The following is a 24000-nucleotide window of genomic DNA, read 5'->3' as shown; positions in this document are numbered from 1 at the left end:
AGAGTTAAAAAATACGGCTGAAATAAAGCCTGATTCTGTGACATCACAACCTGGATTCCACACTTAGTTTATCTGTTTTGCTATATATGTTGTTATATATGTATATGGCTTTTGCTTATTTTATTGTTTCAAATTGTGCTGGATATCGCAAATAGGTGCTTCTCCATCTCACAAAGCAAAGTGCCTGATATCTCAATATACTTCAGTAAAATTCCTCCTCTTCTTAGCCTACAAAAAATTCGACTGGCTTTTTTTTTTTTTTTTTTACCAAGGGGCGGGACTTACAATAATACACATGGACCAAGCCAGTAAATCTGCTTTCAACAAAAACTCAGAATTTCCAACCTCCAACCCAAACTCATCTCCAAAAAAATTCCAAACAGGGCGAAACTTCTGCTCAGAAAATCTGGAAGGTATCCTCAGCCTCATTATGCCATTAACAGGAAAAAAAATTTCGCTTTAATGTATTTAATGTCGAGTTTAGCCATAAAGCTCTGGTTCTCCAAAGCATCTGCCTTCTCCTAGGTAACTCTTCATTATCCGAGCTACACATACTTCCATTCCACCCTTCACTTTCCCAGCACCATCTGCCTGGATCTGCTATAGGGTAACACTTGTTATACCATTTGCACCAGTAGCATGGCTGTGGAACAAAACTATCTACGCTCAATTCAATTATACGATACCTCAGTAGTTGATATGAAGATTATAAGGTCAAATGAAGCTTCTGAACACATCATAAAGTCATGATAGCTAATGTTAGATTGTTAGCTAGCAAACAAATGCTTTCTGGGCACATTGCCAAGCTTAAAAATAGTATATTGTCATCTCACTACGCAGTATAACCAAAACACTGGCAAATCCAGACATCACAAAGGATTTTTTTTTTCTGAGGGAGTTTCATGAATATCAGCAGTAGTTTTACACCACAGTATCAAAGACCTGATAATATCATCATATGGCACTCTGTGGTATTTTTAATCCTTAACATCTGCTTTACATTTCATTTAAAAATACATACATACACTACATTGAGTAATTTTCCAGTTATATATGGTTCTTCCTCAAACTTCTACCACAAATTAGGAGGCACACAATTGTATAGAATGTCTTTGGATGTGGTAGCATGAACTTTCCCTTTGCTTGAACTAGGAGACCCAAAATTCCTGTTCCACGAAATCCAAACCTGTACACAAAGCCAGCTCCATGAAGATATACTTTTCATAGGTTGGAAGTTTTGAAAGATCTCCTCCTATAGAGCTCTGACCTCAACCCTATTGAACACCTTTTTTTTCGGATAAATGTGAACGCTGACTGCACTCCAGGCCTCCTTAACTCACCTACATCAGTACCTGACTTTACTTGTGGCTGAATTTCCAGTGGAACATCTTCCCAGAAGAGTGAAGGGAATTATAACAGCAAATAATGATTAAATGTGGAATGGGATGTTAAAAAAGAAGCATACCAGTTCTATGGTCAGGTGTCCACAAACTTTTGTATATACTGGTATATGTTGTAAATGCTTACATTCAAAGGGATGTAAAAGTTAATTTATCTCAGATAAATAATTTATCTAGGTGCTGAAGGCCTCGTCTGTGGAACTTTTTTAGTGTATTAAAAATTCAGCGGGTTTCATATGTAAAGCGAACCCAATTAGGAAGTAAACGTCAAGGCTCAAGTAGGAACGCAGGTCCTCGGAAGACTCGACTAATGAGGGCTTGTTGATTTTAAGCCGTTCCGAGTCGTGTTGAGAGTGGCGTTAAATTTTAATCCTTTCTGAGTGGCAAGGTGGAGTCAGCACTAACAGCTGGGGATACGCTTGCCGAGTCTCGGGGCGTGTGCTGACCGACCGAGATTTCTTAACATATCTTTGTAGAACTTCGAGCTGGAGAACTAGCAAAAGCAAAAACCATTTGAACCTAAAAACCCTAAAATGCAACACTGTAATCAGATAATCATAAAAAGGAATAGGAGTGAGGATGGGGGGAAAAAACTGAATTAGGGAGTAGACCTCTTTGAGCTTTGAACAAGTAATGGGGTCTTTCTGAGTATAAAGACTGAACTCCCATCTGTTCGTGACGAGTCTCGAACCCAGAGCTGTCAAATCTGCCCTAAAAACTCTTCGTAGCGAAGTGAAAACGCTCACTCTTGATGAATAAAGTATACACACAAACTGTATTGATCTCTGCCGCTCTCTCGGTTCCGTTTCGCATGCGTTCTTTTGCGTCTCTCTGAGCTCCTCGTGCACCTCCTGAGACGTTCGTTACAACTCTCGAGTCCCGCTGGCTTCCGAAGGCAGACGATTTTAAATTCAATATCTCAGAAAAATACCAGGAAACACACACGCACTCTGTGTGAGTAAGTGTTTCTGATGGTTTTGGCAAGCGCCGCGTCGCACGTCGTTTCCCAGAAATGCTTTGGTTTTTCCATTGACGTTCCGACGCCAAGCAGCAGAAGAAAAGAATACGCAGATCCAGCGCTTCCCAGAGTCCGGTTCAGACCGCCAGATACGCGTCAGAAAATAAAAACGCTGCCGGATTTAGTTGAAGCGTAACACTCGTGCTAGGATTGTTCAGTGTTACTTGAGAAAATAGCAGTTGCCTTGGCAAAGAGCTCACAGGCATCGCTTTTAGCTATACCTAAAATTAGCCGTGTGTGTATGTGTGTGTGTGTGTGTGTGTGTGTGTAAAACCTTATCTACATTTAACTTTAATTATCATGAATGTTGATTGTTGTAAATTTACCAGAGTTTAGATAACGCAGTGAGAACGTGTTTCTCCACCTGAGGTACAAAGCTGAAGGCAATACAGCACAAATACACCTACAGCAACACCACATTCACTGAGGCCTCTGCGGAAAAAACACACATTGAAATCACATTAAAACACACACATTGAAATGACTACATTTCCCAAATGGAAGAAATTGGGTTGAATTGTAAATTCAACCCAGAGCAGCAATTTAGCACCAACCATCCACCCATAGGATATTTTCAGGAGGTAGGAGGAAACCAGAGACTCCAGAGGAAACCTACACCAACACATGGGGACATGAGGAGACCTGAGGAAAGCTCTACATGGATAGTAACCTGAGCTCAAGACCGGAACCCTGGAGCTGCAAGGATGCGATGCTACCCGCTGTGTCCCTGTGCCACTCGTCTAATAATTATATTTTGCATGAAATACATTTTTGAGCTGGATGCAAAGAAATGGCACACACACGCTACCAAAGAAAACCGAGGTGACTTGCCAAAATGGACAGAATGGTTACGTTAACGAATAATGCTTTGTTTAGCAGAAAAGCATCTCAGACCGAACACCGCGTCACACCTGGAGGCGGATTGTCTACAGCAGCTGACGACCACATCTGCTTCCACTCGTGTCTGACAAGAGCAGAAAGCTGAGGCTACACAGATTCAGGCAAACTGGACAACTGAAGATCAGACCATGACCAGGTGACTACTTTTTGGGTTTCTACTTTACAAGCTTCTTTTATAACAGAACGGATCAAAATCTTGGGACAGGATCAGTCTGAAGTCTTATTGCTGATAATCATTCCAAAAAATGTGCTACCATCGTTCCATATACTTATTCGAATGTTTACGGACACCTGACTACAAGATTAGTTGCTTTTTGAGCATCCAATTCCACATCATTTCCTGTTATAATAGCTCTCTGGGAAGATCTTCCTCTAGATTTTGTGGAGATTAGAGATTTTTTAGCTACAAGGGTTTTAGTAAAGTCGGGTACTGATGTAAGTGAGGCGAGGAGGCCTGGGGTGCAGTTAGCATTCATTCCAAAGTTGTTCAATAGGGTTTAGAACTCTGAAATGAAATGCACTTCATTGTGCCCAAACTTCTTCTTCTTCTTCTTTTGGCTTCTTCCGCTTTACTGTCCCCAAACGGGGAACGAATAATAGCAGAAGATCTTCCATGCCAACCCATCTAAACCATATCTTCATGGAGCTGGCTTTGTGCGATACACAAAAGAACCACATATAGCGGGAGAAGTCACGTGTCCCAATACTTATGCCCATGGGGTATTGTAGTCTGTATTGAATAGAGCTTAAGATTGGGAAGAAATGGTTGGTGTGCAGACCTCTCAGTAGATATGTGTGTGTGTGTGTGTGTGTGTGTGTGTGTGTGTGTGTGTGTAAGGCAAGTGACATCTGTTTACTCCATTCCACATGGTCCATGTACGTGTACGTGTGAGCTGCAGAGCGTAAACACCCCCCCCCCTCGCCCACCCCAACAAACACACACACACACACACACACACACACACACACACACACACACACACACACACACACACTCAGGCTTTACAGACTAGTCAGACGATAAACAGTTGTGGTGTGTAACGAGTCGCACGACTGATGAGGAAGAGAGCAGATTCCCGTTTCAGCAGCGCCATCAGTCAGCCCGCTTCATTACAGCCCTGCCCAGATACATAATTCATACCGCCTTTAAAAAATACATGCCCTGCTCCATCACGCCGAGACGTGACAGACAGAGAAACTCAGGGCGCAGTCATTTGTAACGCGTACGGATTTGGATGTGCAGAAAAGCTCGTAATTAGCGTCAGGAGCAGTAATGCATGATGAGACTTTGGAATGTGGCTGCTCCGCCTCTGTGCTGGACGAGACACACGAATCTGGAAGTCTGACTTGCTAAGATTAAATGCTTTTGAATGCATTGATGCTGTCCTAAATGTGGACAAAACATTTTACACCCACACACTCAGTGGTCTTTGGGTTACTGATCAGAAGGTTGGGGGTTCAAGCCCTGGTATCGCCAAGCTGCCACTTTTGGGGCTCTTGAGCAAGGCTTTTAATGCTCTGTGATCCAGAGCGACTGTATCATGACTGACCCCAACTTTCTAACAATGTTGGGATATGCAAAGAAGAAATTTCACTGTGCTGTAATGTACATGTGACAAGCAGACAAAGTCTTTTGGCGCACCGACTTATAAAGGTCGGTGCTCCCTGTGACTGTGCGTGCAGCCTTGTGCTGCCATCTGTTGGCGTGTTACAAAACTAGCCTCGAAACTGTCTGATACCACCGCGTACTTTTAGAACATCCCATACCACATTTAGTCCTTATTTCCTAATATAATACCAGCCACTCTTCTGGGAAGATGTTCCACTAGATTTCAGAGAGTGGAGCTCATACTTTTTGTGTGTGCCCCAATACCTTTGTCCATACAGTGTATCTAATAAGCTGGGGTATATAAAAAATTGAATACATGTAAATAAATAGAAGACTAGTCCAAGTCCTAATGCAGCTATTCAGTAAACTTTAAATGAGAGACATGAATCCGATCCTTATTTTACAAAAGTTTTTCCAAATGCCATTTTTCCCTTTTTCCCTTTTCCCATATGGCATATCTAGTGTGGGCCGTCTTTGATATAAACCGATCGCTCATGTTACATCCAAGACGTTCTTCTAAAATAATGCACACCTTCATTCTGACCAATCAGAATTGACCATTTTACATAAAGCTCATCATGTAAATAGGCATAATTTAAAATTTTATGTTTTTGCTCTGAATTTGGTCTTCATACAGTAGCTAAATAATACGATCCTATTACGTCTGGCTTTTTTGCTTCTCTCGGCACGTTTAATGGTGACATTTGTCTTCGTGGCATTTGGCAGACACCCTTTAATTATGTTAAGGGTCGTGTTTAAGGGCCCAACAGTGGCAGCTTGGCAGAGCTGGGAATTGAACAGACAACGTTCCAATCAGAAGTCCAACATCTCAACCAATAAGCCATCACTATCCTGTTGTACGGCTCTCTTACATTTTCATTACATTTTCATTGTTTAAGGGACCAAAACTGTGGTTATTTGAACTCACAATCTTTTAAACAGAAATCCAATTTTCCAACTAAGCTCCAACTTCCCAGGGAGGTTTTTCTTGCCACATTTGCCACTGGTTTGCTCATTAGGGATTAACAATTACAATTATCTGGAACGAACATATAAGCCTTATATAAAAAAGTAACTAAAAAGTTATATATATATATATAACTTTTTAGTTACTTTTTTAAAGAACCTTCTCTAATGTTCCCATTAATGCCCTTTTATGTGTTATGGTCTACAAACACAAAACTGACTTACACACAAAGTCATTTTTAAACCCTATTTTATTAAAGTCAGAGCAGCACAAACTGAATATATCACAAGGATTTCTGAAATAAATAACAAAACAAGCTGAATAATATATTCACAATCAAAAACTAAAGTGGCTTCTGCTGTTGTGTTGAGCTCTTGAAAAAGTGTCTTTCACAGCTAAAGTATGAAAACTATCAACAATGTAAAACAGAACACCGGGTTAGCTTCTAGCTTCTAGCTCCTCAGGCATGGAGGTCCTGGAGGAGCTTCAACAGATTGGAGTTGCTGTTTATCGCAGTAGATACGAGCTTCGAACCAGAAAGACACATTACATTTGACAAAAAAAAAATGTTTTGTCTTTATACTCAACTAAAGTGAAATAATGAGCATATTTCCACTTTGAGAAACTCGTCTTGCTCTTGCCTCGACTCGCCATTACTGCTGCACAGACCTGAATAAACGGAGACACGCCCACAGCACGTCTTCTTCGTGTTTACAGAGGGGAATCCTACAATGCGTCTCTGCTGTAAACAGGTTAGACTGTAGGCTACACTTCAGCCCCAATTCATTTATTTAAAAAAGTAACGGGTAACGCACCACACGGTAACGGCAACAAAGTTAACTTATTTTTAAAAGTAACGCGTTACAGTATTAGTTACTGTCAAAAGTACCGCGTTACCGGTAGATACTATATACTGCCCAACACTGTATATATATTTTATATAACTTTTTATAATTCAACTTTAAATCCTCTTTATCTCTATAAAGCTGCTCTGAGACAATGTTCATTGGTAAAAGTGCTCTACAAATACAAATAAATGAAATGGAATTGTATTGAACTTCCACTGTAGCTTGGTAAGGTGACTATATAAATTATGCCAGAGATTTATGAATACAACTCTCACATAATAGACCTAATGAACAGGAAGTGGATGTAAGTGAAGAAAATTGTCATTTGAAGTGCACACACAAACTATAAACAAACAAAGAACAGACACAAAGCTCGAAACCTGAGCGTAAAACAAAGACAACCAGAAGGACATACGACAAAGCGGTGTGGTTTTACGCAATTAACTAGTGTCAATTAATTAGCGCAAATCAGGTATTAACAGCATGAACTTCTTCAGCAGTTTGAGCTAAAGGAGCTCGTCTGTTGGATCGGACCACACGGACCAGCCTTCGCTCCCCATGTGCATCAATGAGCCTCGGCCGCTCATGACCCTGTCGCCGGTTCACCACTGTTCCTTCCTTGGACCACTTTTGATACTGACCACTGCAGACCAGGAACATTCCACAAGAGCTGCAGTTTTGAAAATGTTCTGACCCAGAAGTCTAGACGTCACAATTTGTCAGACTCGCTCAAATCCTTACGCTCGCCCATTTCTCCTGCTTCTAAACACGTCAACTTTAAGGACAAAATGTTCACTCGCTGCCTAATAAATAAATCCACCCACTAACAGGTGCCATGATGAAGAGATCAGTGTAATTGACTTCACAGCTCATAATGTTATAATGTGCATTTTAGTCGTAGAGTTTTTTTCGCATTTGCTAATTAAAAAAACATTATTGTGACATAAAGTAAAATAAAGCAATTTCTAGGGCAAAATAAATGAGTTGTCACATCTCCCAGGAAGAAAGAAAAAACTTTATAAAATAATGATAAGTTGGTTAATATTGCTATCTTTTTACACATTCAGCAGTAAAATACTTTTTATATGGACAAAAAATTATTGGGACACCTGACTTTTCCAGTCATATATATGTTTGGAAGCACATAATGGTATTGGATCTCTTTAAATCTTTCCTCCACTTCAAGTAGAAGACCCAAACCTAGATGACAATACCCCTGTGCACAAAGTTGGAAGATCTTGAGTGGTCTGCAATAGAGCTCTGACCTTAGAGACCTTTGGAATCTAGTGAACATCTCACCTAACATCAGTACCTGACTTCACCAACACCCTTGCGGGTGAATGAGGATGACAAATCACCACAAGCACACTCCAAAATCTAGTGAAACATCTTCCCGAGAGCATGAAGGTTATTATAACAGGAAATGGGAACTAAATGTGCAAAGGGATGCCCAAAAGGCACATACCAATTATATGGTCAGGGGTCCACAAACCTCTGTCCATATAGTGTATGATAGAATCATTATGCCACAAAGTAATCAGTCAGTTCGAGTTGTTTTGAATTAAAAACCAGGCTAATTTTCACATTGCTGTAGTATTGAGATCTGACCCAGCAGTCACGCTGATTGCTGATACGAGGTGGAGAGAAGCCTCTGTAATTAGGCTTGTGCGCTGAATCCCGCAGCGAGCATGCCGCACCAGCTCAAGGAAATGGATGTTTGAGTTTCCTGCACAAAGAGATGCGAGTCCCTCGTGCACGGCTTGCTAACCCCCTCACCGGGCAGCCGGAGATCGATTCTAAATCTTAATTAGCCAAATGACAAACACAGCACATGCTCTAATGAACTGTGTAGCCTGTCAAACAGCTGGCTGTATATATTTATTAAGATCAGAGTTAAATTTAATTATTTGGTCAATTAGCTACAGAGGCCTGGCAAGTCTCAAAAGGCACAGAGGGAAGAGAGGAGGGAGGAGTGGGATCAGCACTGACTCACCGCATAAACACTGAGACGGCAAACTACACTGTATATACAAAAGTATTAGGACACCTGATTTTTCCAGCCATATGTGGCTTCTTATCCACAAGTTTGGAAGCAGACAATAATATAGGAGGCCTTTGGATGCAGGAGCATGAAATTTTCCCCAAACCTGTTCCAGCATGACAATATTCTTTTGCACAAAGCCAGCTCCATAAAGATATGCTTAACATGAGTTGGACGATGTGGAAGATCTTGAGTGGCCTGCTATATGCTCTGAATGCTCTGACCTTCAACCCTATTAAACACCTTTGGGAGGAATTTGAACTCTGACTTGTGGCTAAATGAACACAAATCTCTAGAGGCACACTTCAAAATCTACCAGAACATCTTCCCAGAAAAGTGAAAGTTAATACAACAGGAAATTAAAACAAAATGTGGAATAGGATGTTTAAAAAACACGTACAAATGCCAAATGTCCACAAACGTTTGTCCCTATAGTGCAGGTGAAGTAAAAAATTACATTACGAGTTGTCAAATCAGTCATAGGTCCTACACGTCGGATGATGGTTGATAATGGAAGTAAATAGCGCTGTCTAATAGCATCTGAGTTCGGGTGAGATCCAGTGACTGCGAAGGTTGTCTCATCTAATTTGCATCCCTTTCATTTTCTTCAATCCGTTTAAATGTGGGCGGAGTCAATCTTAAAAGAGACCACTCCAACCAGGGTAGAAAGGCTTCATCACTGGGAAATGATGATGTGATTAGCTAGAAAAAAAGACATGCTATAAAGATTTGGATCTGTTTTACTCTAGGGGAAGAAATGGAGCCAAATCATACTAGTGAAATAAATAAATGCCCCTAACAGCAACACCACCAGTATTTTTCATTAAGCTTTAACTTATAAACAACTAAACAACTAAATATGATTCTGAGTTTTATTCGGAATTTGTACACTTAATATATAATATATAAAAAATTATGTATTATTATTTATAAAATTATAAACTTTTATATAATATTATATACAATATTTGGACACCCAAGTATTAAACCGGTTTACCTGTCCATACTGTTATAATTGATTTTATTGAAGCTTTAAATGTGGCAAGTTTAGCCTTCATAGCAGTAGTGAAAAGTAACAAAGTAAATGTTATTCGTTAATGTACTCAAGTATCTTTTTCAAGTTTTTGTACTTAACTGAAGTATTTCCATTTAAGGAGACGTTTACTTTAACATTTCAAAGTCTAATATCTTCCTTTTTACTCAACTACATTTTAAGTAATCAGTTGTTCCTTTTTATTTATGAGCGGATTAAAAACTCAACTGTCAATCGCACAGCAAGCCACATGTATGAGGACAGCAGTGAAGTGTGCATGACAGACTGGTTCAAGGTGGAGGTGGACTGCATCAAGGATCGGCTCTGAGTCCTTTCCTGTTTGCAGTGGTGATGGACAGGTTGATGAACGAGGTCAGACAGGAGTCTCCATAAACTATGATGTTTACGGATGATATTGTGATTTGTGGTGAGAGTAGGGAGCAGGTTGAGAAGAGTCTGTAGAGGTGGAGGTTCTTGCTGGAGAAAGTCAGGATTAGAAATGAGTTTATTAGAGGGACAGCACATGTAGGACGTTTTGGAGACAAGGTGAGGGATGCGAGATTGTGATGGTTTGGACATGTGCAGAGTAGGGCATGGGGTATATCGGTAGAAAAATTCAGAGGATGGAGCCACCAGGAAGGAGGAGAAGAGGAAGGCCAGTAAGGAGGTTTATGTATGTAGTCAGGGAGGACATTCAGGTAGATGGTTTAAAAGGGGCAGATGTAGAGGACAGAGTAGTATGGAGATGGATGATCTGCTGTGGTGACCCCTAACGGTAGCAGCCAAAAAAGAAGAAAAAGAAAAAGAAGAAACCTTCGTTCACAACTTTTTATAAATACACTCAATCCCCATGTTGTAGATATACAATTACTGATTGTAGTCCAACAGTTAATCCGTAAAGTGTATCTGATTTATATTTCCACTCCTGCCAGTAGAAAGAGACCACCAAACTGTAGGACCGGTGATGAACACATTATTGGGGGCGTAAACTATTCTCTGGTTTGGAAGGTGGTTGGTATATTGTGCATAGCTAAGCATTGCTTTGTTGCTGAATTGCACCAATTATGTGAACTGGCCTGATACAACAGAAGAGGCGTGTAGCTACAAACTAAGAGAACATCATGAACCACATTCACTTATTATAATAATAATAACAATAATAATAATAATAATAATAATAATAATAATAATAATAATAATAATAATAATAAAATCCTTTATTGTAAGTCAGTACTCCTATTTGGAAAAAAAACAACAACCATATATTACAACGACAGACGTTTTGCACAAAAACCAATTCATTATAAAACTACATGCAGTTATATATGGGGGTTATAAATCCTGATGTTGATTGATGCGGTTTGTCATTATAATGATTAAATCTAAACGTAACTGATATTTCCTGTTGGACTTCCTGGCGCCAAGTGCCATAGAAACAGACAGGTATTTATTTTGAATCACATGTCAAGTCCTTCTAACTACACTAGGGCAATATGGCTATTCAGGAAGTCTTGTTCTAACCACTGATTACACACTTTCTCAAATCTGTAGCACAAATGAATGTCCCAGTGATGACCTCTATACATTTTATTATAAATGCGACGCATGAATCATGCAGTACAAACATCACTCTGCTGCAGAACACTTTCCCCCATTAGGAAGTGTTTCTCTCTCTCTCTCTCTCTCTCTCTCTCTCTCTCTCTCTTTTATTAAATTGATCAAAAGTAAGAAAGAAATGAACTGTGTGTGTGTGTGTGTGTGTGTGTGTGTGTTAGAGGGAGCGAGAGAAATTAAGCTGAGCCAAAAAGTGTGACTTGGTTTAATATTTTATAATTGCCAAGGGACATTCCAAGATCAATGAATTTTTTGCCTGAGACGCACATCAGAAAGAGATGTACTTCAGTCTTTTTTAGGGAACATTGGTCTATTTAATTCGGGTGTCTGATGCATGTGAAATACGCTTCCCCTGGTCTCCTTCGGGTCCTGGAGGCATCGCTGCGGGCGAACATTACCACTTTTAATGGGCAGCCCTCAGAAGAGGCGAATAAGCCAATAACCCATCCATGCTAATGGGCCCGTCTGTTTATTCACTCTCAGCCCTTCTCTTTCGGCTAATTTTAGCCTGGCTGGCTTTTTTTCCACACACACACACACACACACACACACACACACACACACACACACACACACACACACACACACACACACACACACACACACACACACAAATAAATAAAAATGGGAGGAGGGGTTGGCTGTTTAAATCTGTACTACAACAAAGCAGGATCTATACACCAGATGCAGATGTAAACGCACAATGGAAAGCTTTTCTTCCAAAACCAAGCAATTTAAATGCAAAACTCTGAAATATACGGTAGGACGTGTCATAAAAGCGACTCCTTTTGGAATTTTAGGTTAGTTTTAGGGAAAAGTGGTGGCTCAGAGGTTAAGACGTTTGACGAAAGGTTGTGAGTTCAAATCCCAGCACCACCAAGCTGCCACTGCTGGGCCCTTGAGCAAGGCACTTAACCCTCAACTGCTCAGTTGTATATAAAAAAAAAAAATCTCTGGGTAGCTCTGGATAAGGGCATCTGCCAAATGTCATTAATGTAAATGAAAAAAAAGGAAGTTCCCAGCTCAGGTGAAGCCTATATGGTCACATGACCTAATGATATCAGTCAGCAGATTATGCATGTTTCTAGAAGGCTATCCCAAACTTTATAAGAAACATAGGATCACTACAGGGATCAGAAAACAGATGGATTTATGTACAACAGTGCTTTACAGGTTTGGGTCTCCTAGTTCAAGTGAATGGAAAATGCAATGCTGTTGCATCCAAAGACATTCTATACAACTGTTTGTCTCCAAATTTGTGGTAACAGTTTGCTGAAGAACCACAAATGGCTGGGAAAATCAGGTGTCCCAATACTTTAGTCCATATAATATATATAATGTATGTGGGATATGGTCATGTGACCTTCTATTGCTTACATTGAACAGATCATTCATCTGAAAGTCTAATCCATTCCCAACTGTTATATGAACCATCATTTATGGATTTATGGACAGAAATCTCACAGTCAGGCAAAAAAACAATGAATGGACGTGAGCAGAGACGGGAAAATGAGATGATCTACCACACCACACAGGGTTCGTTCATAATCAGGAAGTGGTTTAGGGGTAAAGAGTACCTTTAAGCATGGTCAAAAAAGTGAAGAGTATGGCCTAATTAAAGCGCTGACTTTTACACCACAGGTTTACACATAAAAAACACACATAGTGAGGAAATATCACATTTAAGGGTCTTGATCCTAATTATCTTGTTGCATTTTGCAGATTATATGAGAATCAGCATGAGGAAATATGACCATTTGATCCAGACGATGTGGCATAAAATGCACCGCTTTTCCAGGTATCTCGATAGGTTTTATAAATCTTGTTGTAAAAAGTGACTGAATGCTCAGCAAAATCATCAGAATTAGAATCAGAATCAGGTTGATTGGATAAGTGTGTTGGCACACACAAGGAATTTGGTTCCAGCTGTTAGTGACTCTCAAAAGTACAGACCTAAATTACACTATACATTCAGATTGGACTATACAAGACAAAACAGACTATACAAGACATTGTGAGACAATATAGACAGTACGAGTATTAAATAGGGATAAAGAATATATAACAGATCATCCTCATATACATACAATTACAAAGAGTTATTTTGTTGGTAAATTATGGCTTGGTCCCTTTGTTTTCTGCAAAATCTGCTATCCTCCTACTTCACTTTGTACTTCGTATATGTTTTTTGAACATTTCATTCCACATTTAGCCCTCATTTCCTAACCTCCACTCTTCTGGGAAGATGTTCCACTAGATTTTTGTAGCTGCTTGTGAAGATTTGTGCGTATTCAGCCACCAGGGTGTTAGTAAAGGCAAGTACTGATGTAGGTGAGGTGAGAAAACCTGGGGTGCAGTCAGCTTTCCAATTCATCCAAAAGGTGTTCAATAGGGTTGAGGTTCAACCTCCTTTGGAAGCCATTCAAAATTTTACATTGTCATGGTGACACAGAGGTACCAACTTTGTAGTAACAGTTTGTAGAAAAACCACATATAGCTGGAAAAGTCCATATAGTGTAACCTGATATAGTGCTATAGTGCTATAGTGTACCATGACTTTTCTATTATAGATCAAAAAGCATTGTATAAATGAAAAAAATTACCGCCATAGACGTTGAGACATTATCATACACGCATGTATAATGAAGGTGTAATAACAACAAAAACTAGAATTTAACTAAGGTGTGCTATTAATATGGTTAAATTACATATCTCGCAAGGAGATTTTACTTTTTTTTGCTTTCTATTTAAAATGTATACAGTATAAGTCAAATTATTTGTATGAATTTACTTCCCAAACAAGATTCTTGACCAATATGCTGTAGGAGAAATCATATACGAATAACACACAAATATCGCGCCCTCTGTGTTCCAATGTAATTAACACTGTGTCTTGGAAGTACCATTAAAATATATTACACTACAACATTAAGAAAATAAAGCAAATGGTGAACACACAGATTATTTCCAATAAATTAACATTTAAATTAGTCTCAAATGAAGATTTCAAAAACATTCACTCAGAAGATCTTGTGAATTTGTACTAGTTTATAATCATCAATGAAATAGAAATTGTTTTCGGTCATGGTTTAAAAATGTGAATTTTGCATTAAATGATTATAATTGTTTCATTCCAAAAGTCTTCTTGCGCAGTTATTTCTGCATGTTTCAGTTATATTAGCGTGAATTCAGTATTTTTCAGTTTACCCTTCGCTGTTCCTTAAACGGAAACTCGATTAGACTCCACCTGGAGCCACAGCATCCGCAAACAGATGTTCAAAGAACCAAAAGCCTTAAAGATTAAAGTCACTCTCAGGACTGTGAGGGTTTGCGCTACATACTTTAATCAAACTGAAATTCATTAAAAAAAAAAAAAAAAAAAAAAAAAAGGCAGGTTTTTAAGAACATGGACTTTCCCTGAGATTACTATATATTTAGCTGCTCATTATTTAAACTGAGACATTTTGCCTGAAATTTAGATATAAAACTGAAATCCAACATTCAGATTATTTAATTTGCATATTTAATTTCGTACACTATATATTTTATAACAATGCTAATAGATGTCCACTTTTACAGACTAATCCAGGAAGAAACTTTACACATTTTATATATTATATATATATATATATATATATATATATATATATATATATATATATATATATATATATATATATATATATACAGTGAGGAAAATAAGTATTTGAACACCCTACTATTTTGCAAGTTCTCCGACTTAGAAATCATGGAGGAGTCTGAAATTGTCATCGGAGGTGCATGTCCACTGTGAGAGACATAATCTAAAAAAAAAATCCAGAAATCACAATATATGATTTTTAAACTATTTATTTGTATGATACAGCTGCAAATAAGTATTTGAACACCTGAGAAAGTCAATGTTAATATTTGGTACAGGAGCCTTTGTTTGCAATTACAGAGGTCAAACGTTTCCTGTAGTTTTTCACCAGGTTTGCACACACTGCAGGAGGGATTTTGGCCCACTCCTCCACACAGATCTTCTCTAGATTAGTCAGGTTTCTGGCCTGACACTGGGAAACACGGACTTTAAGCTCCCTCCAAAGATTCTCTATTGGGTTTAGGTCTGGAGACTGGCTAGGCCACGCCAGAACCTTGATATGCTTCTTACAGAGCCACTTCTTGGTTATCCTGGCTGTGTGCTTCAGGTCATTGTCATGTTGGAAGACCCAGCCTCGACCCATCTTCAATGCTCTAACTGAGGGAAGGAGGTTGTTCCCCAAAATCTCGCAATACATGGCCCCGGTCATCCTCTCCTTAATACAGTGCAGTCGCCCTGTCCCATGTGCAGAAATACACCCCCAAAGCATGATGCTACCACCCCCATGCTTCACAGTAGGGATGGTGTTCTTGGGATGGTACTCATCATTTTTCTTCCTTCAAACATGTTTAGTGGAATTATGACCCAAAAGTTCTATTTTGGTCTCATCTGACCACATGACTTTCTCCCATGACTCCTCTGGAACATCCAAATGGTCATTGGCAAACTTAAGATGTGCCTGGACATGTGCTGGTTTAAGCAGGGGAACCTTCCGTGCCATGCATGATTTCAAACCATGACGTCTTAGTGTATTACCAACAGTAACCTTGGAAACTGTGGTCCCAGCTCTTTTCAGGCCGTTGATCAGCTCCTCCTGTGTAGTTCTGGGCTGATTTCTCATCTTCCTTAGGATCATTGAGACCCCACGAGGTGAGATCTTGCATGAAGCCCCAGTCTGAGGGAGATTGACAGTCATGTTTAGCTTCTTCCATTTTCTAATGATTGCTCCAACAGTGGACCTTTTTTCACCAAGCTGCTTGGCAATTTCCCCGTAGCCCTTTCCAGCCTTGTGGAGGTGTACAATTTTGTCCCTAGTGTCTTTGGACAGCTCTTTGGTCTTGTCCATGTTAGTAGTTGGATTCTTACTGATTGTATGGGGTGGACAGGTGTCTTTATGCAGCTAACGACCTCAAACAGGTGCATCTAATTTAGGATAATAAATGTAGTGGAGGTGGACATTTTAAAGGCAGACTAACAGGTCTTTGAGGGTCAGAATTCTAGCTGATAGACAGGTGTTCAAATACTTATTTGCAGCTGTATCATACAAATAAATAGTTTAAAAATCATATATTGTGATTTCTGGATTTTTTTTTTTTAGATTATGTCTCTCACAGTGAACATGCACCTACGATGACAATTTCAGACCCCTCCATGATTTCTAAGTGGGAGAACTTGCAAAATAGCAGCGTGTTCAAATACTTATTTTCCTCACTGTATATATATATATATATATATATATATATATATAAATATCCAAAAGGTCTCTGACTGTACTGGCTTTTATGTGTCACATGACAGTAGTGACGATTAATATCTATTAGTATAAATGCTTTTCTAGGTATTATGTTAATTATCTGAAGATTAATGGATAATATAAAATAATTATAATAATAAATAATAATAAATAAATAAAAGTGAATCTTAATGCAGTAAAAAAATAAGAATAAATCAGGAAATGATGTTGATATGGAACATAAATACTTTTGGTAATATAGGGTATTTGCAGTATGAACTTTAATGAATCCATTTTTCTACTTTTTAGAAACAAATAAAATAATCAGTGTTCATTTTACTGTCAATTTTTTAATTGTAGTACTTTAAAATTGAATTTTTTCACGAAGAGGAAATGTACATCCCGCAAGCCTTACATTCATGTACATGTGTTAGAACACATTTTACTCAGTTTCACTTCTCGCCATGTGCTGGAAAGAAGATCTAAATTGCGCTTCAGGCACTGAATTTCTCTCGAATTGAGCCTCATTTTTCATGTGTCAGAAAAAAAAATCAAATCAGCGCATTGCAAAGCAGATCAGTAGTGTTTATGTTGGCAGTTCTGTCGCCATCTTTATTTTGCCTACCCTATACATTTCAATGTCTCCGATTCCACACACCCTCCCCACCCCCTTGTTCTGCCAGCTCCTAATGAAATATCATTTGCAGCATTTTTACTCCGATATGCCCCTCGGGCATCAACCTTTCCGGCAGCAGAACGCAGATGACAAAAATAATAAAATCTAAAAAAAAGAGGCAAACTTTAATAAATAGTAACATGAAATCCAACAGCGCTGTGCTAATGTCACAATACAGAGCTGCTCGAACCAATCACAACGAGATGGAATAACAGAACAAGAGGCTCCGTACTGAAACCGTGTACACTGAATCCCGAGCTGAAATTGTGACAGACGTGAAGTCATATTCAATTTCCAGTCAATTTATACGGAACAGATTTCAGCGTTCGTGTAAACAACCCACGACGTCGATGTAGAGCTCCAGAGGAACGGACAGAGTGTTGAGAACTGAGTGAAATAACTTGGGGGTGGAAAGGAGGCGTGGCCTATGAGTACTATTAATTATTCAGCACCTACGGTGAAAGATCGAAGCTACATACGTAATTAGATACTCCAGGTGTCCCACTGACTCCTGAAATTCAAATCAATCAAATCAAATCAAATCTTATTTGTCACATACACACTGTAATTACAACAGCGGCCTCTATAGGTGAATCACTGATGCCACGTGCTGTTTGTTTTTACAAGTGAGACTGCGCGCTGCACGGAGAGCGCTTTATTTTTTATATATAATTTATTCATGAAATAATTATCATTTTTATAATTTAAAAAATATATTTATTTCATTTAGCACAATTTCATGATTCAGTACTGTTGTTTTTTTTTTTTTTTTTGCAATAAAGTTCAGTACTATTTTGCAGGGAGTGTTTTTTTTTTCTTTCCATTTTAAAAACTATTGTTTGATTAATCGGTTTAATCTATTGGTACCGGTAAAATCCACTATATCTTTGGATTTTAAACCTCTAGTTTGTTTCATGTTTTTCTACTAAGGAAGCAAGCAACACGTACTGAAAGTCTTTAGTGCTTATATTTATTGTGAGTTAATGTCTGATTTAAAATATTTAGGAGTAACTTTAGATTCCCATCTGATATTTTACTTAAAATGTGTAAATAAATGTGCTGTCTCCATAAAACTTGGCCCTGACTGCCGGCAAGTGGTGGGAAGTAACGAAGTATAAATACTTAGCAAATTCAAATTAATGCAAATACATTTAAACGGCATTAATTTTAATAATGCAACTATTTCTGTTTGACTATTTTTATTACATATAAATACATGAAAAAGAGGTGAAATTTTAATCTGCAACACAACACACGTTTTTTCATAATAAAGAAAACAGACAAGACGCGCTCTCTGCCATCTCTCTTCACAGACAAATAAATAAAACAACCTGAACAACTCTGATTCTGTAATCCATATGAAAGCAACATTTTTGCTGGTCGTATCATTTTATTGTGTTGTATTTATCCTCCACACCATTAAACTGGTCCGTGGTGAAAAAAATTTGGGAACCGCTGGATTAGAGTAATGAAAACTTAAAAAGTATAAATTTAAGGTACATTTTGAACGGATAAAAATTTACGATTAATTTTCGTTTAATGTTGCTATTATTCGTGATTAAATATTTGAAACGATTGACAGCCCTAATATTAATACGACGTGGTGTACATTTACCACACGCGACACTGAAACAGGTAGTAGTAAAGGCTACTTTTTACTTAAGTACACGTCAGAGCACAAACTTCAAAAAAATTATAGTCAGTTTTTTAAAACACGAGTATCTGTATTTCCACTTGAGTGAAAAATGTGTACTTTTGCCACCTCTGCCGCTGGCAAACAAATTTAGTTGGGACCTGTGGGATCACACACGTCTCCTACAGACCCATCGACACTTCCTGTTTGTTTGAAGTAATAAGGATCCTGCTGGACGTCACTCCATCGGTGCAAAGCTGAGTTTCGACAAGACTTCTAACGCTGTGCGCAATATTAAAATATTGATTATGTGTACAGGAAGATTGTGGATTGCAGCAGCCCTGAGGCGTCTACATCCCAGCATTCCCTTTCCCCGCCGATTTTCCTGCTCGTGATGGATTCGTGGGTTTGGAGCCAGCGGGATGGAGAAAACCCGGCCCTGGTTACTGCGGCGTCTCTGCGGTGCCAACTCTACGGCGCGAGCAAACTGCGGCGGCTTTCGTTCCTCGCAAACTTAATTATATCAAGATTAACAAGGGAGGTAATTAATTTCTTTAAGATTGGTATCTTCCAAGTGCCTCGGGCTCGACTTTGTTGTCAAAACTGTATATTTAACCGTTATTTCAGGGCAAAGTCTCCCAGGCTGTAATAAGACAAAAAAAATAAAAAATCCCTGGTTCTGCATGAATATGCTAATATTCCAGGCGTCTAATCTAAACTCTGCCGCTAAAATATTAGCCTAGTACAAATGTATGATTATGTACATATATTTAGCATGAAATCAGAGGCTCGCACGTGTAAACGTTCAACGAAACAATGAGCACGCTTCATTTTCTTCTGCAGCAATCCAACACCAGAGTGTGTTACAGAATGGTGTGTGTTCTGCTGTTGGTGTAATGGCGGTGCTGCTAGGCTTCATTAAAGCAGTGTATACACACACACACACACACACACACACACACACACACACACCTCCATAAAATGGCCGCCCTCCAGGCCTTACAAACACACACACACACACACACACACACACACACACACACACACACACACACACACACACACACACACACACACAGAGCTATTGTTCGGGCCGAGCCGCAGGCCAAGTGCTCTACATGAGCACAGGGGAAACTAAAAACACTAAGAGCCCATTTCCCGTGTGACGCGTCAGCTTCCAGAACCTTCCACACCATCGCCTCGGGGGGACGATAGAGAAAGACAGAGATACTCCACTGACAACCTTTTAGACATTTTCTATATTTCAGCTAAACATTTTATTCATGTGTATTATAATTAAACAGTAATATACGTCCGTGCTGTAAACCCACTCAACCGAAACTGCCTGCTTCCTGTTTTTCGTTTTTTTTTTTTCAGTTTAGTTTTTGTTACTTGGCAAAAATCGCCAATTAAAAGAAAATCAAACGTATTTCTTTCAACATTAAATTCATTTGTGAAGTAGGGGTGTTGCCTATTAATGATTTAAATATATAGGCGTTGTTTGTTTGTTTATTCGAGCATTATATCCGAACGTTCATTCGAACCCTTGGAAAATAAAACCCATCAATTAGTGAAAAAAAATAAATGCTTTTTTTAATCTACTACATGCAAAAAAGCATTGCAGCCATATTTGGTTCTAAATGAAGCACACAATAGGATTGTAGAGGATGTCTTTGAACCTGTTCCAGCAGTGACGAGTTGCCTTACATGGGTTGGAGTGGAAGATCTCCTGCTATAGAGCTCTGACATCAACCCTCTTGTGATGAATGTGAACAGTGACTGCACCCCAGACCTCCTCACCTCACCTACATCAGTACCTGACTTTACTAACACCAGGGATGGGCAGTATTTATGATGCATGTATTTAAAATATATGTATTTCAAATATAAAATAGGAATTTGTGATAGGGTTCATGAAAATGTTTAATATTTTGTATTTGAAAAAACTTTTGTATTTTTGTAGTTTTAAAAAAACTGTAAAATACTTTGTAAAATGACATCATAAAAATGCAGCCTCTGATTAGTGCCTACTCAGTATTTCGCTCAGACTTGTTGAGATCAGAACAGAAAATTGGTCCATGTAGAAGAAGGTGGTGAAGAAAGTCGCCCTTCATCACCAAACACCAAGTATCTCAATAAGTGTACAATTATGATTTATTCACAAACTGTTCAACATTAAACTGTTGGTTACTTTAAAACTAACCTTCATCTGGAAAATCACAGGGAAATGTATGTGAATATTTGATCTGTTACCTGGTTGCGTATGTCAGATTTATTTTGTGACTCGACCAGAGAAAAGCTGTTGCTATCAAACAATGTTTACTTAATCAACTGAGTCGGTGTGATAGTGAAGTAACAGATCAAACAAGACAATTGCTGGAAGAGACATTTACGAAGAAATTTCATGCTCCCTCGTAAAAGTATTTTTTAGTATTTTTAAAATACAAAAATACAGTATTTTATTTTGATACATGGTGTAGCTGCTGTATTCTATACTGTATTTTTGAACACTTAAAGTTACCCTGACTAACACTCTTGTGAGCACGAATCGCACTTTATCTCAACAGTCTAGTGGAACATCTTCCCAAAAAAACTGAAGATAACAACAAATGAGTATTAGATGTGGAATGAGATGTCCAAAAGTGTAATCTTATGATCAGGTGTCCACAAACATTTGTCTATATATTGTTTAACTGTATACTAAGCAACCCAATCATTTAAACACACAGTGTGTGTGTGTGTGTGTGTGTGTGTGTGTGTGTGTGTGTGTGTGTGTGTGTGTGTGTCTGACACAACTGACAGTCGTTTTCTGTCAGTTTTCCCCCCTAAACTGTGGAACACTGATAAAATGTGACATTGACCTGCACGCCTTCTTACGTTCTCGAAACCAAGGACACACATCTCGTATTTTTACTGAAAGAAGAACAGCCTCAAGTCACTGAATCCAAAAAAATTCAAAAATTCACTGAAAACAAAAACCACACACTACACACTTTCACTACTAGTACACAGCACACACTAACACACATTACACTCCAACACACACAATCCTCTCATCTGATTGGTCAAGTTCATTATAAATACTAGTTCTGACTATAAGGGAAATGGCATAATATTATAATAATACCTGCTACAACTAACAACTTACACAGGGACCTGTATAATGGATGTTTTAAATATAAACAAATTAATTACTAAAATGTTGATATTTATATAAACGTATTTATTGATGGAAAGAGTCTCAATTGTCAGCGATTTGTAAAAAAAAAAAACAGAAGCTGTAATGTAAAGATGAAGGAGGTTTTTTTTTTGTTTTCTTTTAATCAGGAAAGCAGGACCAACTGTTTACACCTGATATAATGTACAGTAAGTTTGTTTGGTGGAATTTTCACAACTGTAAGTATAAATGCAGGACGTATTCAAGTACAAGCTTTTGTGCATATTATAAAAAAATAAAATGTCTTAAATAATAAAAACACAAATTCTTATTCTAAAAATTCACTTTTTTTTAGAGGAGAAACAGTAACTTTGCTTCATCACACCAGCTAAGTATTAAATATTTTCCTACAGCACATCATGTTTTATTTTATTCTTTAAAAAATGTTCTTCCCAAATCTATTACCTACATATGCTCACTACATACTGTAGGTGCTCAAACATAACCCAGTAATCTACTGCACTACATTCAAGTTCCTTCGATGAAAAACTAACCAGAAAATGAAAGTTGACCTATTAGCTAAATAGCCACTATACTGTTTTGTTTGTTTTAATATTATACAAAAAATATATTTTCTCATTACATTTATCTGCGTTGGGTTACGATGGTCACGTGACCATGTTTAGGAGATGATCTGTTTTATTGGATGAGCAAAAAACAAGAGACATTAATTATGTCCAGTCTTTCGTTATTATCAGTGTTATTATTGATATATACAACAATCAGACATAACAATATGACAGTTGTGATCGATCGAACATCAACAGCATGAACTTCTTCAGCAGTTTGAGCTTCAGGAGCTCGTCTGTCGGATCGGACCGCACGTCCAGCCTTCGCTCCTCACGTGCATCAATGAGCCTGTTTCTTCCTTGGAGCACTTTTGATAAATACTGACTACTGCAGACCGGGAACATCCCACAAGAGCTGCAGTTTTGGAGATGCTCTGACCCAGACGTCTAGACGTCACTATTTGTCAGACTCGCTCAAATCCTTATGCTTGCCCATTTCTCCTGCTTCTAACACGTCAACTTTGAGGACAAAATGTTCACTCGCTGCCTGATAAATAAATCCACCCACTAACAGCTGCCATGATAAAGAGAAAATCACTTCACATTGAAGATTCACTTTAGAGCTTATAATGTTATAATGTCATAATGTTATGCCTGGACTGTGTATATATAAACAGAATAATTTTATGCAGATTTTCTGAATATCATATGCTTTTGAATTTGAATATATGATTATTCAAATACGACACCAGAACAGACCGTTTGACTGAAATACAACACACACACACACACACACACACACACACACACACACACACTCTGCAGTCCCTGTGGTCCTCCTGTTTGTCTGAGCGAGCCGGTCATTTACCTCGGCCCGTGGTGGGAGGGGAAAAATCGCGAGGAGGAGAGCCGGAGCGGCCGAGCTGAAAGTGCGCACTCCGAGTTGGGATTGATTTACTTCATTAACCGAGATTACCAAGTTTAACTTACAAACCAGAGGTCAAAATTTCTCATTAAGGAGGGGAGCGCGGAGCACCGCGGGGCGACTGGACCGCTCTTATTACTGACTACACATTTCAATCTGTCTTTGATGTTCCGTGTTTCGCCTCCGTCCCTCCCTCTCACTCTGTTTTTTTTCTCTCCCTCTTTTTTTTTGCTCTCTATTTTTTGGCAGGGAGGTTGATTTTAATTGTAGCTATAGAACTGAGCCCGCTTTGCCTGGA

At 38.6% G+C, this 24000-nt stretch overlaps 1 protein-coding gene across 4 annotated transcripts in view; it reads right to left on the bottom strand.

Annotated features, from left to right (window-relative positions):
- LOC310732036 (transcription initiation factor TFIID subunit 4) overlaps positions 1-24000 on the bottom strand; it is an 87884-nt gene that overhangs the window by 10960 nt on the left and 52924 nt on the right. The window contains exon 15 of one of the 4 annotated variants that reach the window (XM_083552215.1): positions 19210-19564. The exons of the other annotated variants lie outside the window; for them this stretch is intronic. Within the exon in view, the coding sequence (XP_083408341.1) occupies positions 19523-19564 (42 nt within the window). The 3' untranslated portion in view covers positions 19210-19522. Of the gene's footprint in view, positions 1-19209; positions 19565-24000 lie in introns of those variants that run through there. 4 annotated transcript variants of the gene reach the window in all.

This window comes from Silurus aristotelis (assembly GCF_946808225.1).
Source record: "Silurus aristotelis genome assembly, chromosome: 10".
In the NCBI taxonomy this organism is placed as follows: Eukaryota; Metazoa; Chordata; class Actinopteri; order Siluriformes; family Siluridae; genus Silurus; species Silurus aristotelis.
This window is presented reverse-complemented; position numbering and strand designations above follow the sequence as displayed.